This window comes from Girardinichthys multiradiatus, chromosome 24 (assembly GCF_021462225.1).
Source record: "Girardinichthys multiradiatus isolate DD_20200921_A chromosome 24, DD_fGirMul_XY1, whole genome shotgun sequence".
NCBI lineage: Eukaryota > Metazoa > Chordata > Actinopteri > Cyprinodontiformes > Goodeidae > Girardinichthys > Girardinichthys multiradiatus.
In genome coordinates, this window is record NC_061816.1 from 8,771,960 (window position 1) to 8,793,610 (window position 21,651).

Genomic DNA, 21,651 nt, shown 5'->3' on the forward strand with positions numbered 1-21,651 from the left:
TCATTTGAAACATTTTATTTTTTTCCCCCTCAAGAACAAAATATAAACCCAGCTCCAGCATTTATATAATAAGCCATTGAAACTATTTAAATATTTACAAAAGATATACATTTATATAAATAAAACCTGGGGCTGTTCGTGAGACACACACGCGGCCTCGCGGTAACACTTCGACACATTATGTATGTCTGCCATGAGTTTGTTGGAAGTGATCCTGAAAAATAAATTTTACTCCAATGAAAAGTTCACGTTGCTCAACTGGGCTGAGGTTATGAACAGTAAATAAGACGAGCCAGACAAAGAAAACAGACTCAAAAGTGAATAATAAATCAATGATAAATTAGTAGGACAGTGGCACATTTTGTGGTTCATTATTATTGGTGAATTACACACAGCTTGCTATTAGCTTTTTAAAAATGAATCCAATTTTTGGAGTCAACACAGTGGTGAGTAAAAACTGAGCAGCTTTAGTGTGTCAGAAAGCATTCAGGTGACAAAGCAATATGCATCCTTAAATGTTCTCTTAAGTAAATAGGAAAAGTTACCTTGATGAGGAGATCAAGATTGGTGCACACTGCCCCCTACTGGTTACTTACCAATAGGGGGCCCCATAGGAATTCTTTTTTTAATAAGAAATAGTATTTAAACAAGAAAGGACCGATACAGCAACCTTAGAACTGTGTAGTTTAGACTTGGTCTAAATTGTGACCCTAAGATGATAAAAACTGAACTTTAAATTCCACGTTCCTTCAACATGAGGACAGATCCACTCAAACACTTATGAGAACAGTGCAAAAAGCAACCAATGTCACTGTCACTGTATGGCTTACGGATGAACATTTGTAGCCTTGTTTTCATGTGTCCGTTTTTACGGATTAATCTCCATACGGGGCGGCGCAGCACGGCGGTTCCACAGCAGGCACTTCAGTACTACCATCAATCTGACTGGGGTTCAGTTCAGGAGGTTCTTATGTCTGCTCCACAGAATTAACTGCAGCCAACGTCTGTTCCTGTCAAGTTCCGGGTCTGTGTCTTAGGAGCGCTGACTTGCTGAGGTACGATCAATCCTCGGGTTCATTGCTAGCTTGTTTAGCATCCAGACCTTGTAGAATTGGCTCAGCTGTTACCTGAAACAACAGAATAAAGTGAAAACCGAATGATAAGACCTGCCGACTAGATGTTTCAGATAGAAAAACTGAACTCACCCTCGTCGTCAGAGTCGAAGCCAAACAGGTTTGAGCACTTCTGCAGCTGGTTGTGACTCTGCAGCTCCTCAGTGCTGCTGAAAGTGGAGAAGCACTTGGCGCACCGGTGCCTCTGCAGAGCTGCTTTCAAGCATGCCGACTCGGGGGAGATGCCTTCGCGGCTGTGCTGGAAGAACGGTATCTCCTTCCTTCTCTTCGGCATGGTGGTGTACTTCTCGTCCAGGTAGGCTGTGGGTGGCAGGCGCAGGTACGGTTTCTTGCTGTACGCTGCAAGGGTTTCCTTACACGGTGTTGATTTAACATCCTCACTCCATTCTTTTTCCTCAGGTGTTTGAGGACAACCAGCAGGATTAACCTGAGATGGTGTTGGTTCTGCTGGAGGATTTCCCTTCTCAGCAGGAGAACTTCCTCCTTCAGCCGAAGGTTTTGCAGAATCTTTAGCTGCTGGCTGACTGCCCTCTTTAACTTTTTTCTTGGCAAGCTTTCGGGTCTTTTCTTTATTGATCTCTTTGCTCCTCTTGGTTGCTCTATTGGTCTCAGGCTTCTTTGCAATTTTTGATTTCTTACGTTTTTCCTTTTTATGAATGCTCGGCTCGTTTTGATCGGGAACTTGGGATGGACAAGCATTCAAAATGTTGGGCATTGATGGAAGGGATGCGTCCAGAGTTGCATTTTTGGCCAATTCATTCCTTTTTCCTTTCTCATCAAGAGTGTTTTTTATTAACATTTTTAACCCCTTTAATATCCCCTCGGCTCCTTTTGCTTTATCCTGTCCTTTGGCCTCCACTGTTGACTTAGGGAGATTTTTCAAGGTTTGATTTTTGCCAGTATGTTTTCCCTTCACCTTCTGATTGACCTTTTTCTTCGCTGACTTGACGGAGCTCAGAGCAGCAGTGTTGGTGTTTTCTTCTTTCCTGACTCCTGAGATCTTTGAAATTCCCTCCATCTTTGATCTTAGCGGTTTCTCTGTGGTTGGTGGCATGTCTGCACCTTCAGCTGGGACGGTGAGCACCGAGTTACTAGAGTTGAGGTGAGCAGAATCTTGTTTTTTCGCCTTCTCATCATCAGAACCTTCAACCACTGCTTTTACCTTTACGGGTTCGGACTCTGCGGGCTTTTTTGAAGCAGAGCTTTGTTTCTGACGCATCTCGACAGCCTTGTTGTACTCTATACTTTTTCTAATCTTGTTTTTCTTTAACTTGCTAGAGTCTGAAGGCACACAGTGATTTCTGACCCTGTGGGGTTTCTTTCTGTCCACAGTTGGTTTCTGTCTGTGGAGATCAGAGAAGCCAGACTGGTTTAAACTGGTGGATTGAGATTTACTGGGTGTTTGGTTCCTTGTAACCTGCTTGACCTCTGATGCATTTGACTTTGAATCATTCGCTGTTGTTTCTGTAATTATCACGTCATCCTGAGCATCTTTGTTGGTCTTGGTGCCGACAAGAATGTCTTGAGAGGGTCTCTTCTGGCCGGCTGCAGTTTTGCTCAACCTCGGAGGACACGTTCTTCTTTTAAGACCTCTAGTGGCTATTCTGACATTTTTTAACCTTAACCTACTCTTCACTTTGCTTTTGTGTTTTAGCAAGGATGATGAGACGACTTTATGAATTTTGTGAGCTTGATTTGTTGCTCGATCTTTCCTTAACTTTTGCCTCAACCTGAGGTTTTGGGCTGTAGGTTCCGGGGAGGCGTCCCTTTCAGACTCGTTATAATCTATGCTTTTATTTCTCATTCTAAGCTTGTTTTGTTGTTGAGCTGCTGAGCTGGCAGAAACACGAGCTTTGATATTTCTTTTTAAAGAGTTGTTTCTTGCTTGTTCTCTCAACCTAAGGGTAGCGTTCCTGACGACTGGCTCGAAGGTATCCTCTGAACTTTGAGTTTTCTTTCCATCTGGTGTTTTAAGAGGTTTGTCGTCTCTTTGTGCATTTGCAGAAGAGTCTGGTTCAGCTGGCTTGGAAGCGTAGTGCTCTCTTTCGTGAAGGTTCAGAGCCCAGAGACAAATGAATAGCTGAGAGCATCCAGGGCGACAGCACATCGCCTGCAGCGGACTGTGTTTTCTGGCATGGCGTCTCATTTCCATTCCGCTTTTGAACCTTGCTGTGCAACCCCGGTGAAGGCAGGGATGCCTCGGGACGAGCCTGTGTCTCTCCACGTGGTGCTGAAAGTGTTCGAAACTCCACATGACCCTCATGCAAATGCTGCATTTGCCGTTTCCGACACGAAACGCCAGCTCCAAAGGCTTAATGTCGCCGTAGTGTTTGTCCAGAGCATGGTACAGGAGACCAACTCGGTTCTTTAAGAGATCCGTAAACCAGGAGCATCTTTTCGCAGGACAGGACACTTTCTCCTGGGGCTCCACATTTTTCCTTCCACCAACATCTCCTAACAGTTTAGAGTCTGTTTGTTGGAGCTGTAAAGATTCCCTCTTTTTCTTTCCATCTCCTGATGACTTTACCACCTCCTTACTGGTTTGAGCTGACGCTGAACTCTTCGATTCAATTTGTGTATTTTCTCGCAACCTTGAACTGAACGTTCTGTAATGTGTTTTTTCTTCAGAGCTCTGTTGCTGTGCAGATTGCTGCTTGGAATCAGAGTCGTCCTTTAATCCTCTATATTTATTCTTTTTGCCAATATGCCCGTTTACCCTGTGAACAGCAGCTTCTCCACCGACATGCGTTAATGTTTCTTTTTCCTGTGAAGACGTTCCACTCGTTTGTTTCTGATTAGATCTTAACATCCTGGATTCAGGTGGGTTTATATCTGCAGAGCTTTGAGGAGATGCTGCAGATTTCTTGGGTTTTTCTTTCGTGTGTCCAGGAGGCACATTTGTTGTCTTTGCTTTGGCTGAGGTCTTGGTTGTAGAGATGCCATTTTCTTCAGCTTTCAACCTCTTCATCTTTTCTATGTGATCAGAGAGGTGCATCATGGCCATCAGGTCGTCTTTGAAGGTCGTTCTGCAGAAAGTGCACTCGTCTTTTCGGAAGTGGAACATTGCGTGCTCTACGACACGAGTCCCCATGAAGAATTTGCTGCAGAAAGTACAGTAATGCTCCAGCTTGGATTCCTCGGTTTCTCGAGGCGTTTCCAGAAGCTCACTGTTCTCAGACGTTTCTGAACGAGTGTCAGCTTTTGCGTTCTCTTTCTTAAACAAGTCAACTAGAGAGGCCTCCTGTTCTCGCACAGTGCTGCTAGAGGTAGTATGTGTTTTCTCAGCCCCCTTAAGCTTGCCTTTACCTTTTGGACTTTTTGACAGGCCTGGTACATGTTTGTCTTTCTCCGGATCAGGAAACTCGCCAGGTGAAGGTTCAGTGATCATTTCTGATTCCAACATCTGTGTAGACTCTTCCCTTTCACCAGCTCCGACTGTGGAACTACAAGCAGCAGCTGAATTCATGTTTTTCACGTTTCCTTTTGGGCTTTTCCTCAACACCTCTGCAGCAGCCCTATCAGGAAGAACGTCACCGCCGTCTTCCTGAGTCGACGGTGTCTCCATATCTTGTTCCACACGGTTGAGTGCATTATCTTCACATTGTGAGAGAAGAGCATCATCTGAATCATTACTGTTTAATGAAACCGGAAGGATTTCGGCTGGAGATTTTTTCTTATTCTTCACTACCTTTGAGATTTGAGAAACGTGGGCCAAGTCTTCTCTTGTTGGAGACTTGGAGACTTTGTCTAAAACTGAAGCTTGTGAGGCAATGGTGACTTTCATTTCAACAGCCGACTCCTCAAACGCCTCTCCTCCTGAGGCGATGGACTGAGCTTGTGGGACGTCATGCACATTTGCGATTTCTGTCACATATGTTGCTGCCGCTGTGGTTCCTTCTGTTACAGCAGGAGAGCCTTCAGAGGAACTTCTTCCACAAGTGACGTTTTGGAGGAGCTTTTCCGTTTCAGCTTGAGGGACTCTAGAGGCATCTTTTGTACTTTGAGCTTTAGAAAGCTTTTCTAAAACATGTAATCCCTTCTCTTTGCCTTTTTCTGGTGTGGCACCTTTAGGCCCGGAGACGGGCCTCTCACAGAGTTCTGGATCCTTTGACGGGCTTCCCTGCGCCGAGGAGCGAGTGATTGTTGAGACGGAACCATGAACGTTTGAGGCGCTACCTTTTCCTTTTGGCCGCCGTGCGTAGCAGTGCAGCAGTCGTACAAACATGGTGGCATCCCGGGATCGTAGAATCACCTCTTTGCCGTGGCCGGTCTTGGCTGGAGGTGAAGTATCAGGATATTTCATTGTTGGTTTGTAAAGAAGCACTTGAGAGAATCTTTTGGGTCTGTTGAAAGAATCATCATTAAACGTATCCATTAGTTCATTGTCTGGAAGCGACAGCTCCAGGATGATTTGTGGAGGGTTCACCGGTTTCACAGAGTCCAAGGAGAAACCGTTTTGGTAATCGTTGCTCTCCTTTGCCTTCTGATGAGTATTTACTGGTGGTTTGAGTTTGGCACTGTTCTTGATCGGACCGGTTTGAGATCTCTTTATGACGCAGGATCGGAGCAGCTTTTGCTGTTTCAGCCCGTTCCTTTTAATCTTTAGAGGAACGTTCTCCAGCGTTCCTGAGTCTTCCAGGAGCCACTTGGGTTTCTTGATCTTTCGTTTCGGCAGGTTTCTCTCCGAGAACCTTGTAGTGCGTCTGTGTTCATCAAACCTCAGTGTCAAACTGCCGTGTATTCTGTCGAGCTGCCAAAATGAGCGTCTCAAAGGTCCAGAAGAAGATTCCCTCAATGCTTGGGAGCCTTGGTTGCCTCTTCTTCTAAGAGCGTGGTTATTTAGGCGCATTTTCTCCGTGTCCACCTTAAATCGTTTGGATGCGGTGTTTGAATCTCTTTTACAAAATCGGTCCTCCTTACGGCGCCGTTTCTTAGCCGCAGTTTCTCTTTGACAAACTGAGCGGAGGGCAGAACCTCTGGTGCAGTACTTAGAGATCCATTTGTCCTCCATGATTTCTTCTAGGGCAGCACTAACAACCTTCTCACTCATCAGCTTCAAACAGCTGGTCCGCAAAGCAATGAGGTTCCAGAACTCTGGGTCAAAGTACAGGTCCTTCTTCAAGACCTGCAAAATAAAAAGCATATATGAAACATCTTGTTTTATCTGCGTTTCCAGTTATTACAGACAGTGTACAGAAATAATTCTACTGTAACTTTTAATTCGTTGTGAGTTTTCTAAATTTGGCATTAGAAACTTTCCTACAATACGTTCAGATGCATGTTTGGGGTTCACCACCTCATTAAATCATTTGCTCAGCTCAGACTCTTTGGTCAAAGCTGGAATACTTGATGTGAACCATTGAGCCCACTTGGGTCCCCTTTGCATATTTTAAAGAAAAATTGAATTTGGGCTCATTTTTAATTAAACTGCATCGTTCACAGAGCCCAAAAGAACTTGATTTATTTGAAAAGGAATAAATTACCAGTATGTTGGGGCCACTGGGCCCTTCATGGTCATGCTAGAATGAATACCTGCATATACCTCTTTGGAGAATAGTGACCAGATTTTTCTGTAACGACCAATCAACTCACTAATGTTTGGAAACAAAACAAATAATTCCTTAATACAGCAGGCAGTAATTATCTGGGGCTCATACATCATTGGCTAGTCTGTGTTCTAATGTTTTAGATATTTCTATCATGTGTTGTATGACCTCCCTACAACGCCTGGACATGCTCCTGATGAGACGGTGGATGATCTCCTGAGGGATCTCCTCCCAGACTTGAACTAAAGCATCCACCAACTCCTGGACAGTCTGTGGAGCAACGTGACGTTGGTGGATGGAGCGAGACATGATGTTCCAGATGTGCTCAATCGGATTCAGGTCTGGGGAACAGGCGGGCCAGTCCATAGCTTCAATGTCTTCATCTTGCAGGAACTGCTGACACACTGCAGCCACATGAGGTCTAGCATTGTCCTGCATTAGGAGGAACCCAGGACCAACCACACCAGCATATGGTCTCACAAGGGGTCTGAGGATCTCATCTCGGTACCTAATGGCAGTCAGGCTACCTCTGGTGAGCACATGGAGGGCCATGTGACCCTCCAAAGAAATGCCACCCCACACCATTACTGACCCACAGCCAAACCAGTCATGCTGAAGGATGTTGCAGGCAGCAGATCGCTCTCCACGGTGTCTCCAGACTCTATCACGTCTGTCACATGTGCTCAGTGTGAACCTGCTTTCATCTGTGAAGAGCACAGGGCGCCCGTGGTGAATTTGCCAATTTTGGTGTTCCATAGCAAACGCCAAGCGTCCTGCACGGTGTTGGGCTGTAAGCACAGACCCTATATGTGGACGTCGGGCCCTCATACCATCCTCATGGAGTCGGTTTCTAACAGTTTGTGCAGACACATGCACATTTGTGGCCTGCTGGAGGTCAATTTGCAGGGCTCTGGCAGTGCTCCTCCTGTTCCTCCTTGCACAAAGGTGGAGGTAGCGGTCCTGCTGCTGGGTTGTTGCCCTCCTACGACCTCCTCCACGTCTCCTGGTAGCGCCTCCAGGCTCTGGACACTACGCTGACAGACACAGCAAACCTTCTTGCCACAGCTCGCATTAATGTGCCATCCTGGATGAGCTGCACTACTTCAGCAACTTCAGTGGGGTGTAAAAAACGCTTCATGATGCCTCTAAGCGGGACAGCACTGACAAAATGAAAAAGTGAGGTCTCCACCTGCAGAATCACTCTTTTATAGGGGTTGTCTTGCTAATTACCTCTCATTTCCACCTGCTGTATGTTCCATTTACACAGCAGCAGGTGAAATTGATTCACAATAAGTGTTACTACCTAACTGGTGACATTGATTCCACAAAGGTGTGACTGATTTCGAGTTACATTGTTTTGTTTAGGTGTCCCCTTTATTTTTTTGAGCAAACCCATATCTTGCAGCACATATTTTCTTTTATAGTTATACTGTTATGTTTAGTCTGCTAAAACTGTGCATGAATTTGTTTTACATGTAAGTCAACAGGTCAGACCTCACAGAAAGCCTGATTGGTTAATCTCTAGTTGTAATTGAGCCCCATAGTATGATACAACCAACACCGTGCTAAACTTTGTTGTGTAGAGTGACTCAACTCCTTTGTCAATAGAAACGCATATATAATTGACTGTGGCCAAACAACGCTTCTTCCCTTTTTTCACTCCAGGAATTTTGTTCGCGTCAGCCGTTATCCTTACTAACCTAAGTTTTAAAGATCTTCACTCTCGACCAGATGCCTTTTTCTAAACCCTTAATAGTCTTTCAGTTCGTTGCACTAAAACATTTCCTCACCTCAATGAAGCAGACATCATACTTTCTATTTTTCAAACAAAAATGTACATTTTTAACCATCAGTATCAGAAGAAATAATAAATATCTACTAAACTCTTGCTTTTATTGCCAAGACTGGACTTCTGTGATCAGTTCTTGGTGAATTCATGCTAATTTGAATGTGAAAACCCTCATGTTCATGGTCCTACAGATGTTCCCTGAGACAAAATCCACCAAACCATTGAGAACAGTAAAGGACAAAATATCAAAATCCTATTTAAGATTCTGCAAGTAGGGATGGAGTGCACCCATCAAAACATACATAAAAAGATTCTCTACCTGCAGGGTCTCAAAGCGAACATTATTTCCAATCGGGCTGTCATCCACGTGGTACTCCTGATCAGGGTGCATATAAAGAAGGTACACCATCTTATAGGACTCAACGGTGCGCTCCAGGAAGAAGACCAGAAGAGCGCACGCCCGGCAGACTTCCAGATCACTGGGCAGCAGAACGGCAATTGTTTTATAAATGAAAGTCTTTGTGAGGACGTCACATGGAAGACGAGACCTCAGAGCATTCGCACAGAGCTCCACACAGAACTGGACGCCGTCTTCACCAACCTGGCCAGAAACACACGGAGAAAGTTAGCGTTTGACAGAATTTCCTATTATTCAGGAGAAAATGCAGCATTCCTGACTCACCTCCTGTAGTATGGCTCTAATAAAGGGAAAGATTGATTTGACATTTGTGGCAGACAGCATCAGCTGATGACACGCGTCTAACAGAGTCCGTTTGGACGTGTTCAACCGTCTATGAAGATTAATCCACACAAGGACAAGTTCGCTACAAACAGAAAAACAGTCTCATAACTGCTCTATTCTGACCAAATTACAAACATATCTGTCATCATATGAGCATCAACTTCAGCTTACTTACCATAGATAGTACATATCTCCCCTTTGGAGCTGTTGAGACAGGAAGGCAGTGCTGAGGGCTTTTAGCAACTCATCTGTTTCCTCACACTCCAAGCTGCAGATAATGTGCAGCGCGTCTTTACCATTAATGTCTGGCACCTAAAAAAACAACAAAAAACAGTAAAAGATGCTGAGCAACAAGACAGACAGACCCGCTGACTGACAAACAGGTGAGGATTAAGCTCCACTCACCTCTTTACATAGGCGGTCATGCTGCCCCGTTTTGAGAAGCCATGAGAGGTAGACCTGGAGGAAGAACAGTAGCTGGCCTGCAGTGGGATGCCGAACACAACATTTAGCCAGGGCAGCAGCCTCGCTGCCACGTCCACAGGATGAAAGGTAGCGCACACGGAGGTCAAGGAACACCGGCAGCTCAGAGCTGATGTAACAATCCACTGAGGGAAAGTCAAAAGAAAGAGTCTTAGTTCACTTTCTACACTTGAACAACAAAAAATGAGCTCTGAGGAAGACAAAGCTCAGGGCATGTACAAAAAAAAATCATTTACCTTCATTCTGAGGTAAACTGGATGCGCTGAGGATTGCCTGTAAGGCAGGGCTGGCCCACATCCCACCATCCTGGAGTAAACGCTCCACTTGAAGTAAAAAAACATTTTCATGCTTCGCTAAGACTGAATGACACTCCTGGAAGAGAATAAGTACAAACACAACAGGCTCAAATCAACCTGGGAAACCAATCTTTAGGATGGAGTATTGGGGCCATTGTAGACAAAAGAAGAGTAAATTTCTGCCCAAAAACTCACATTTTATAACATTTAACATTTTGGATATTGTCTGATGTCAGAAAGTTTGGAATTTGGAAGAAAGAAAAAAATCATTTTCCATGATTAAAAGGCATACATTTACAACAGTAAAACTAGGATATTCTCAGACATTTGCAACAAAAAATGTCAGGAGTCCCCTAAGGTTCATATGTTAAATTTAGGAGACGAGCATCTGGATATTTTCCAAAGTGTTTGTGGAACATCTGGGTTCTTCTCCTGTATCAGAAGGACATCTCTGGAATCAGTGCAGCCAGACTGCAGCTTCTCCCTCACCATCTCAGACGTCTATTCCAGATCCAGGCCGAGGCGTTCATGGCGAATCTGCATCTGGGAAACATCGTTCTGATACAGGAAATGAGGCCGGATAAAATGTCCGGATCCGGTAAATGTACCACTTCAATCTTAGAGGACTTCAAAAATGTCTGACGTCATACTGTCAGAGAATCCACTTTAGAGAATTTCTTGTGGTACATGCACTGAATTTCGACAACTGGCTTTAACTTTACAAGACAATATTATGATGATTGTATTTACTGAAAGTATTTATATTTATGTTTTCAAAGAAAAAAAAAAACAGTCTGATAGAGATCCTGATGTTTGCATTCATCCAGAATCTCAGATCCACATTTATCCAAACAACGATGTTGGACTGTGTTTCAGCTTTGCCCTTCAACCGGACCCTGCTTTGATCCACAGCTGCAGCCATCCTGAAGCTTTAAAAACACACATCACTACTGCAGCTGAGTTTCTTGTACCAAAAGAAACTTCGCTGTAAACTTGATTACATGGAAACGTCCCAAGACCTTCTGCTGTTGCAGCAGTGTAGAACAGAACCATGCAGAACCTCACATAAAGCTCTGCCTGCTGCTTCTCACCTGGAATGTAGCAGTGAATTGTTTCAATGGCTCCTCGTTGAAGTCCTTCTGGTCAAAAAACAGCAGCAACTCAAAAACACTCCTGTGAAAAGATCAGAGCAATCATTTTAAGATCACCTCTCAACCTCTGTAGCCATTTAAAGACATTCGGTTATTTGTGTGTGTGTTGAGGAGCCGAACGTCTGGAACGGTTTTACAATGCAGTTCTCTGTGGATCTGAGGGAAAACCCGGGTGAAACGGCATGATGGATAAATGAGGGTCCACTAAGAGTTACAGTAGCAAAGGTTTATAAAGTAAGAGAAGGAATCTTTTCCCCCAGAGATGCAGCCAACCTCACTGTGAGCTGGTTTTAAAATGCAGTTGAAAACTTGCAGAGTTTAAATGTGTTCCAACATTGAACAGCTGGAGACTAGTCAACGTTGGGTTAAAATCACAGTAGGGCTGCCCATGTTTTTATAACCTATCTGCTGATTTCCCAATTAATCTTAGTTTTCTTTTAGATTAATAATTGGTTTCGAGTAGGAAGTAGGTAGAAGTAAAAACATATTCCCTACCCACTTTTGATTACAATGCTTTCCTAAATCATTTTATCCTAAATAAATAAACACTGCCATCCCAAATGTCCGATTTCAATATTGCACAAGATTTGTAATTCCAGTTTTAATCCCAAGTAACAGAGAAGCAAGGAGCAAACCTCACCACAACCTATCCTCAGCTACATACATCCCCAAAACACCATTATAGGTTTTATTATTTCATTTATCTTGAGGCTTTTCTTCAAGCCATCACCCAAACTACTCCATAGATCAAAGCCTCAAACCCCATTCAGTTGTACAAACACACAGCTAATTATGCTGCACAGCTAATGAACAATGGTTGTAGGTTTGTTGAGCAGCTGCTACACTAAACTCCCACACAGTAAACAGATGTGGTCGTACAACTGAATTGAACAGAATATTCATTGATCTATGATCTGCAACACTTCGTGGTATTCTCATGTTTACGTGTCTTAATTGAGATTTGCAGCAGATTTTGGCATTAAACCCAGAAATGCAAGTTTAGATACTGGTTCAATTTTAAATGATCAATAGTCATCTGTATTTTAGTGACTCCTGGTATTTTCCAAATAATATAAAGTTGGTTTTATTTAAACTTATAGTTCACCCAATAAAAATATAGCCGTTTTTTTTAACTCAAAATACTTATTGGATACTTAAAAAAGTAAACAAAGATTTGTGTTTTAAGTTATCAGATACATGCATGAAGAACCAACCCCAGTATGATGAAGATAAATTAAATGAAGCCCTTACTATTCAGGCATAGGGGGATAAAAAGCCATAGAAACTGTAAAAGAAAGAAAAACACCTCATGTCAGCTGCAAACTGTTTTATTAAAGTCTTTCTTCAAAATCTAATAAAGACAGTAACTTATAAATGACTTGTAGTTATTACTTTATGAGTTGGTCAGGTTGAAAATTGACTCATTTAGATGTTAACGTCATCTCCATGATTAAAACAGGATGAACCTTATCCCTCAAAGAAAAGCAGACAATTTATCTGCCAGTTTTTTTTTTGTTTTTTTTACTGCAGCCGAGACAAATCCAACCAGGACCGATGAATGCAGCACACAGACTATTAGAAACGAGTTGCAACTTTAGTCCTTCTGGAAGTGGCACCTTAGTGAAGGTCTGTTTACATTTTATTTGTTGTCATGTCATAAATGAAGCCAAAAAACCCCAGCTATGGGAGCAAATATGGTCTGTGTACTTACAGAGCAATGCTACTGATTGTGCGGTGCACATGATCACAGCTTGTTGGGAAGAAGGCTGAGGCTCGAGAAAAATGACGAAGAGCTATTTCAAGGATCCTGAGCTGGGGCAGCGGTACGTGCCAGTGAGAGGCATATTCCTCCACCACCTGCACAGAGGGAAAAACATACTTATTAGGACAATCAGAGATTTGTATCAGAAGTTAAGCTTAAATCTGTGTTGAGAGTTATCAATGTAATGTCCAGGACAATGGTATAAGTACAAATACTCTAATGCTGAGGTTATTGTTACAATAAGCGTGTCCAGGGTGTTTTGTACTAGTGTTTTTTGCACTAGTGGCCTTTATTGACAGTTACCAGACAGGAAACGTGTAAAGAGAGAAAAGAGCTGGAATTGAACCCAGGACGTCGTCGAGGACTCTACCGCTACACCACGCAACGCCCCAATTAACTCATTCATCACAATAAATGGCAGGTTCAATGGGGTTCAGTCTCTGACCAAGATGTGTAGTAACCAATTCCCCTGCAAACTGGTGCCGACGTTGCCCTCTAATGGTAAAGATCCAACAGGCTGGCAGTGAATGTCAAGAGGGCCGATCTCAGGCCTTAAAGGCCTCCTACAGGTCCTTCTCAAAATATTAGCATATTGTGATAAAGTTCATTATTTTCCATAATGTCATGATGAAAATTTAACATTCATATATTTTAGATTCATTGCACACTAACTGAAATATTTCAGGTCTTTTATTGTCTTAATACGGATGATTTTGGCATACAGCTCATGAAAACCCAAAATTCCTATCTCACAAAATTAGCATATTTTATCCGACCAATAAAAGAAAGGTGTTTTTAATACAAAAAACGTCAACCTTCAAATAATAATTTACAGTTATGCACTCAATACTTGGTCAGGAATCCTTTGGCAGAAATGACTGCTTCAATGTGGCGTGGCATGGAGGCAATCAGCCTGTGGCACTGCTGAGGTCTTATGGAGGCCCAGGATGCTTCGATAGCGGCCTTTAGCTCATCCAGAGTGTTGGGTCTTGAGTCTCTTGTTGTGGAATTTTCTTATCAAAGTGGGTAGACGTTGACTCATAACAAGAGAAAATCCGGACTTTGTCTTTATAAGTTTTATTCAAAGGCATCAGCGTTTGAATGACTCTGTCACCAAGCAAGTCAGTTGAACAGAGCCCCGATCAACATTTACACACAGTATTTATACCAGAACATGACAGTGTTATCTCAACTTCAAAGAGTCTGTGTTTTATGACCCAAACCCTTCTTGAGTTCAAATGTGACAAGGTTATCTAGGAACAGACCTAACCGCCCTTCCTGACATTGTCCTAAAAGATGAGTCTGAACCATTAAACTTCTGATAATGGCTTTTACAGCTTACTCCCTAACACAGATGTTCACAGAAGTGAGGTAACCCAAAGGTCACACACTTTGGAACATTTAATAAAAGAATTTCCATCACACTCTCAACGTTCTCTTCACAATATCCCACAGATTCTCTATGGGGTTCAGGTCAGGAGAGTTGGCAGGCCAATTGAGCACAGTGATACCATGGTCAGTAAACCATTTACCAGTGGTTTTGGCACTGTGAGCAGGTGCCAGGTCATGCTGAAAAATGAAATCTTCATCTCCATAAAGCTTTTCAGCAGATGGAAGCATGAAGTGCTCCAAAATCTCCTGATAGCTAGCTGCATTGACCCTGCCCTTGATAAAACACAGTGGACCAACACCAGCAGCTGACACGGCACCCCAGACCATCACTGACTGTGGATACTTGACACTGGACTTCTGGCATTTTGGCATTTCCTTCTCCCCAGTCTTCCTCCAGACTCTGGCACCTTGATTTCCGAATGACATGCAGAATTTGCTTTCATCCGAAAAAAGTACTTTGGACCACTGAGCAACAGTCCAGTGCTGCTTCTTTGTAGCCCAGGACTGGGGAATGCGGCACCTGTAGCCCATTTCCTGCACACGTCTGTGCACGGTGGCTCTGGATGTTTCTACTCCAGACTCAGTCCACTGCTTCCGCAGGTCCTCCAAGGTCTGGAATCGGCCCTTCTCCACGATCTTCCTCAGGGTCCGGTCACCTCTTCTCGTTGTGCACCGTTTTCTGCCACACTTTTTCCTTCCCACAGACTTCCCACTGAGGTGCCTTGATACAGCACTCTGGGAACAGCCTATTTGTTCAGAAATTTATTTCTGAGTCTTACTCTCTTGCTTGAGGGTGTCAATAGTGGCCTTCTGGACAGCAGTCAGGTCAGCAGTCTTACCCATGATTGGGGTTTTGAGTGATGAACCAGGCTGGGAGTTTTAAAGGCCTCAGGAATCTTTTGCAGGTGTTTAGAGTTAACTCGTTGATTCAGATGATTAGGTTCATAGCTCGTTTAGAGACCCTTTTAATGATATGCTAATTTTGTGAGATAGGAATTTTGGGTTTTCATGAGCTGTATGCCAAAATCATCCGTATTAAGACAATAAAAGACCTGAAATATTTCAGTTAGTGTGCAATGAATCTAAAATATATGAATGTTAAATTTACATCATGACATTATGGAAAATAATGAACTTTATCACAATACGCTAATTTTTTGAGAAGGACCTGTACAAACTGGTTACTGCTAGCTTCTCACCAAACAACAGTACTACTGCTTTAAAGACCGCTGTATTTATAATAGTTATATAATTTAATTGTGTTCAGCGGTCAAAATGTTTTTATGATAATTTCTCACAGTATAAACCTGCTCATCACAAGGTGGTTACCTCAAGAGATAATAATGCAAATCTAAACATGGCTGCACCGTCATCATTAAAGAAAAATATAAAAAGGAGCCCCCATTTATAGAGGACGTGATTTATGACAAAGCCAAAAAAGATGATATTACATTTAACCTGAAATGATTTTGTCATTTATTGGGGTCATTTTATTGTAATATAGTGTCTTTGTATGAGACAATATTAAAAGTATTCATTCTCCGGTATTTTTGTCTCTTCAGAACAATGAAAATCTATGCAATGTCCAGTAGATGTTCAAAACATTTCTATTTTTCATCTTCCTGGAATGTTTCCTGAATAAATCCAAATGGGGTTTTTTTGACTAATTTCCTCAAGCAAGAATGAGTGTCCAAAATGTCAACAAGCTGCAGGTTTCACTACAGGTCCTTCTCAAAAAATTAGCATATTGTGATAAAGTTCATTATTTTCCGTAATGTCATGATGAAAATTTAACATTCATATATTTTAGATTCATTGCACACTAACTGAAATATTTCAGGTCTTTTATTGTCTTAATACGGATGATTTTGGCATACAGCTCATGAAAACCCAAAATTCCTATCTCACAAAATTAGCATATCATTAAAAGGGTCTCTAAACGAGCTATGAACCTAATCATCTGAATCAACGAGTTAACTCTAAACACCTGCAAAAGATTCCTGAGGCCTTTAAAACTCCCAGCCTGGTTCATCACTCAAAACCCCAATCATGGGTAAGACTGCCGACCTGACTGCTGTCCAGAAGGCCACTATTGACACCCTCAAGCAAGAGGGTAAGACACAGAAAGACATTTCTGAACGAATAGGCTGTTCCCAGAGTGCTGTATCAAGGCACCTCAGTGGGAAGTCTGTGGGAAGGAAAAAGTGTAGCAAAAAACGCTGCACAACGAGAAGAGGTGACCGGACCCTGAGGAAGATTGTGGAGAAGGGCCGATTCCAGACCTTGGGGGACCTGCGGAAGCAGTGGACTGAGTCTGGAGTAGAAACATCCAGAGCCACCGTGCACAGGCTTGTGCAGGAAATGGGCTACAGGTGCCACATTCCCCAGTCCTGGGCTACAGAGAAGCAGCACTGGACTGTTGCTCAGTGGTCCAAAGTACTTTTTTCGGATGAAAGCAAATTCTGCATGTCATTCAGAAATCAAGGTGCCAGAGTCTGGAGGAAGACTGGGGAGAAGGAAATGCCAAAATGCCAGAAGTCCAGTGTCAAGTACCCACAGTCAGTGATGGTCTGGGGTGCCGTGTCAGCTGCTGGTGTTGGTCCACTGTGTTTTATCAAGGGCAGGGTCAATGCAGCTAGCTATCAGGAGATTTTGGAGCACTTCTTGCTTCCATCTGCTGAAAAGCTTTATGGAGATGAAGATTTCATTTTTCAGCACGACCTGGCACCTGCTCACAGTGCCAAAACCACTGGTAAATGGTTTACTGACCATGGTATCACTGTGCTCAATTGGCCTGCCAACTCTCCTGACCTGAACCCCATAGAGAATCTGTGGGATATTGTGAAGAGAACGTTGAGAGACTCAAGACCCAACACTCTGGATGAGCTAAAGGCCGCTATCGAAGCATCCTGGGCCTCCATAAGACCTCAGCAGTGCCACAGGCTGATTGCCTCCATGCCACGCCACATTGAAGCAGTCATTTCTGCAAAGGATTCCCGACCAAGTATTGAGTGCATAACTGTACATGATTATTTGAAGGTTGACGTTTTTTATATTAAAAACACTTTTCTTTTATTGGTCGGATGAAATATGCTAATTTTGTGAGATAGGAATTTTGGGTTTTCATGAGCTGTATGCCAAAATCATCCATATTGAGACAATAAAAGACTTGAAATATTTCAGTTAGTGTGCAATTAATCTAAAATATATGAATGTTAAATTTTCATCATTACATTATAGAAAATAATGAACTTTATCACAATATGCTAATTTTTTGAGAAGGACCTGTATACAATCACTATACTAGCTGCAACCTGCGGCTCTTTAGACCTTCCACAATGGCTCTCAATTACTGGCTAAATTAAGGATTGCTTGAAAGTATATTTGGTAGGCTATAACTTCAAGTACCATGCATTCATGCCAGTAATGTATTTGACCAGTTTGATATGGTAACTCTACCCTTGATGCCCACAGCTGATAAGATTTTCATGAACGAGATCCTTAGGTTCACAATAAGTGGGGATTTTGTGATGATAAACGAGAAAAAAGATGGGAGAAAAATACAATTATCATGATGGATATAGTTGTCGCAATCGTATACACTGCTGTCACAATTTTGGGCTTTCCAATATTGTGAAGCCCTACAGAAATCCACCAATTGTGTTCCACTTATCTGAGATCAGGCTGGAGGGGTGATAAGTCCAGGAGGGAAATCTGCAGGAGGCATCCTGAGCATATGCTTAAACCATCTCAACTGACTGGGAGTAGAGACCGTTCCCATTTAAAAGGTTGTCTTTATAGTTAATTACGGTTTTACTAACATAAGCCTCTCGTATACAATAGATATCATCAAATTATTCTTAGGGTTTTTATCACAATAGTGCCAGAAAATAGTAAAAAAAAGAAAAACACTTAAATATCTTCACATGGACAAGACATCCTTAATAGCTGTAAGTTAAATACATATATATATATATTAAATGTAGAAGGACTTATATTTTGCGTTAATAACGTACTGACATGAAGCAGATTTCAGGTTTCGAGAGCATATAATACGATTTTAAAGGCGTTACAAACTTATGCAAGTGAACCTGTCATTAATTTATTAAGCAAAGCGTCGAGACCTAATCTGCGTGACTAAATGTACAATTAATATGCAATTAAAGATTACATTTAGATACGTTTGTAAAACGTAGGGAATAGTTGCTACTTGATATGCAGCAGGCAGTTGGTTAATCACTGAAAATACCGGACAACAAACTTGGTACATTTTGAGCTAGCTAAGCTGTTAGCTTAAACCAATAGCCCTGTTAGCTGAACAGAAAGCATGTATTGTCAAGGTTTCCCCGCCGTGCTGAAGTCCACTTTTCACGGCATCATTTTGGTATACGATTGAGTTACCGGGCACGTAGTTTAAAATATGTTTGACGTGTTTTTTAATGGTTTGAAACGGGCCAACGTCCGAGCGGCTACATGCTAGCAAGCACCGTTGCTAATGCAGTTCTGGGGGAGGGGATTCGGCTAACATTAGGGCTCTTATCTTCGAAAACAAACCCAGTACCGCGTTCAACAACGGTCCCTTACCTTGCAGAAGTCAGCGCAGAACAGCTCGCTGTCAGCTCCGGATTCGTCACCTGAGTAACGGCTCAACAGGCTCTCTAACCGCTTTTCTAGCCCCTCTGAGTCGCTCACACTGCTCCCCTCCGCCATACTGACTATCTAGCCGTGCTCGTAGCATTTACCACACAACACACATCGGCACCATCCTCGGCGCTGATTGGACACAGCTATCACTAAAGGGAACGCTCCTTTACGAAACCTCTGTACGCCGAAGGTGGGTTTGTTGGGGCGGAGCAATGAGGATTTAAAGGCCCTGAATAACGAGGAGATAAGACGGTGCTCCCAGGTAGGTTACATGCGCCACTAAACACATGGCAGACACAAACAATGTGTCTTGATAGCTTTTAAACCTGACGTTCACGTTTTGTGGTAAACATTTGGCTTTGTGTAAAGTTGTACCTTTTAAAGGAACCCGTACCTTTATGTAAATTATCAAGACATGTTAATTATTAGAAAAAAACTCAATTATTATTACAATACTTTTTATGTTTTCCAAATGATCCAAATCAAAGGTTGTTTACTTTCATTCCTTGTAGTGCGTTTAGATTAGCAACATAATCGGGGAAAAAATCGGTTTAGTGTGCAAACGTAACTTGCATTTTTAATTAATCGAACAATCGAATAATACGTATTAAATATTTCTATTAGTAATCATTTGGGCAAACGTTTAATAAATTAAATGAATAAATAAAAATCATTTAATTATTTCTGTCAAGTTTTAATATGACGGCTACATGAATGAAAATGCATGATTACTAAAAATTAATTTATTACTAAATAAGTAATTATCAGTTCAGTAATTAAATAAGGTATGATATCAACATGTTAATAAATAATGAATACTTAATACTACTACTTAGTAAAAGTAACACTAAGAATTATATAGAAAGTGACCTAAAATCACAAGCCATTTAGCAAGATGTTGCCTATAATATCAACAGAAACATGTTTTATTTTACTATCAGGTTATATATCATTTTTATGAAGTAGCTTGCGGTGGGCTGCATGGTGGTATAGTTGTTGGCACGGTTGCCTTGCGGCAGGAAGTTGAGGGTTCAAATCCTGGCCTTGAATGTCAGGTATGGAGTTTGCACGTTCTCTCTAGATACTCCAGCTTCTTCTCATAATCCAAAAACATGTTAGGTTAATTGGTTTCTTTAAATTGCCCTTTGATAGACTGGCGACCTGTCCAGGGTGTACCCTGCCTCTGCCCCGAAGACTGTTGGACATAGGCACCAAATCCTCTGCAAGGATAAGCAGGTATAGAAGATGGGTTTAAGTTTTTTAATGGGTCCAGTATGCATATCTGGTTTCTGTAAACCTTTGACTTTATTCCTTAGGATAACCAGCTCTTTGGACAGGTTTATTATTCCTAAATACTTGATCAAAGTAAATAATAGCAAGCAAATCATGTTTAAGTTGGCACAGAGAAGTTACCAACTGCAGGATATGACAATAACTCTTTACAGTGCAAACAAAGCCAATTTCCCAAGTTAGTTCATGTTTAATGTGTTAGGTGTGAAACACAATGTTCACTGTTAAGTATAAGAAAGGACTGTCATGCTGCAGGCCTGCTTTTCCTCCAAAGCCCTGGGAACCTCATTAGACTACAGGGGATCATAGGCGCTATGAAACACCAGATTTAACATAAGTCTTTTCTGCCAGAAAACACAAAATAGGTCACCATATGGCTTTTCAGCAGGATAGGGATCCAAAACATAGGGTTAAAAAACCCAGAAGGACCCAAAAATATATCTTCTTCCCTAACCATCCTAGTCCCCAGGCCTAAATTTGGCAGAAAACCTTTGGGTGAGCTTAGGAATAGGGGACCCAGAAGAACAATAATGAAAGATTTCTCCCTCTATATGCACCAACCTTGTAAAATGTTCAAATAAAAGACTAAAGGGCTGTCCTACTGGCAAAAGGGGTGGATTTACTTTTCTTAAACTTTATTTATTAATACACATTCACTGAAGAAAAGAAATACAAAATATTTCATCCAAGACAGACCTAAGACTAAATTGTCAGGACTTCTTTAGTTACATGACAGACTTTGCGCTGAAACAGAAGTAGGAAAAATACAGTAAACTTGCAATGTATACCTAAATAGAAAAAGTCAATTTCTCTGACTTAGAGCAATGTGGGCTTTTTTTCTGTTTTATCCAGAAAACCACAGTTTTATAATCACATTCAGAATGATTAAAGCAAAAGGCCTCTAATGAGGTCCTACGTATAATTAAGCTGTCCAGTAATTAACGACGTACAAAAGATTTCAACTCTAAGTACGCACAGTAACAAAAAAAAAAAAAAAAGAATGTGCTGCAAATAAACTGATGAAACTCCACAAAAAGTGTAATTATTTGCTTATTAAAACATAAAATCAGAACCTAAAGAAGACTATTTTTTTTTAAAGCAACAACTACAACCCAAAACGTCAGGAATATTTTTTCATTTTTCCATCTTTAAGACAAGTCTGCTGAACTCATCAGGGGTTATTTTATTTTTGTGCAAGAAAACTCAAGTCAGCTGATCACAGCTCATCAGTGGACTCCGACACGGAGCGCTCTCGCCTTTCCCGGCCAGTGACGAAGTTGAGCAGGTCGACGGCCGTCACCACGCCGAAAACCATCCGTTTCAGGGCGGTGGAGCCATTCGTCAGGTCTGATGGAGGAACAGGTGGCAGGAGAGAGGAACACAGATTAAAAGCAGGTACGATACTGTGCAGAGAGGGCCCCAT

General features: G+C 42.0%; 2 protein-coding genes and 1 long non-coding RNA gene across 4 annotated transcripts in view; 1 reads left to right on the top strand and 2 right to left on the bottom strand.

Moving 5' to 3' along the window:
• Positions 1-19,157, bottom strand: LOC124861296. Its single transcript, XM_047354882.1, has 10 exons — positions 18,879-19,157; positions 12,852-12,997; positions 11,081-11,162; positions 9,930-10,065; positions 9,616-9,818; positions 9,386-9,522; positions 9,151-9,292; positions 8,788-9,069; positions 1,206-6,258; positions 1-1,127 (listed from the first exon to the last, which is right to left on the bottom strand). Exons 1-10 carry the CDS (start codon positions 19,002-19,004, stop codon positions 1,117-1,119), a joined length of 6,318 nt encoding a protein of 2,105 aa, XP_047210838.1. The 5' UTR covers positions 19,005-19,157; the 3' UTR covers positions 1-1,116.
• Positions 19,082-21,287, top strand: LOC124861304. The gene is made up of 2 exons (XR_007036592.1): positions 19,082-19,200; positions 20,091-21,287. It is a non-coding gene; the product is annotated as an uncharacterized LOC124861304 (long non-coding RNA).
• LOC124861297 (cystathionine beta-synthase-like) overlaps positions 20,843-21,651 on the bottom strand; it is an 11,261-nt gene continuing 10,452 nt past the window's right edge. For both annotated transcript variants that reach the window (XM_047354883.1, XM_047354884.1), the window contains exon 15: positions 20,843-21,575. In XM_047354883.1, the coding sequence (XP_047210839.1) occupies positions 21,445-21,575 (131 nt within the window). In that variant the 3' untranslated portion in view covers positions 20,843-21,444. The remainder of the gene's footprint in view (positions 21,576-21,651) is intronic.

What these genes read in the sequence shown, in the direction of transcription:
- LOC124861296 (XM_047354882.1), bottom strand. Translation starts at nt 19,004, where the DNA reads ATGGCGGAGGGGAGCAGTGTGAGCGACTCAGAGGGGCTAGAAAAGCGG. An exon ending in TCTGCGCTGACTTCTGCAAG is followed by an intron (nt 12,998 to 18,878) that starts GTAAGGGACCGT and finishes CCCTCTGTGCAG; the next exon opens with GTGGTGGAGGAATATGCCTC. An exon ending in TTAGAGCCATACTACAGGAG is followed by an intron (nt 9,070 to 9,150) that starts GTGAGTCAGGAA and finishes GTTTCTGGCCAG; the next exon opens with GTTGGTGAAGACGGCGTCCA.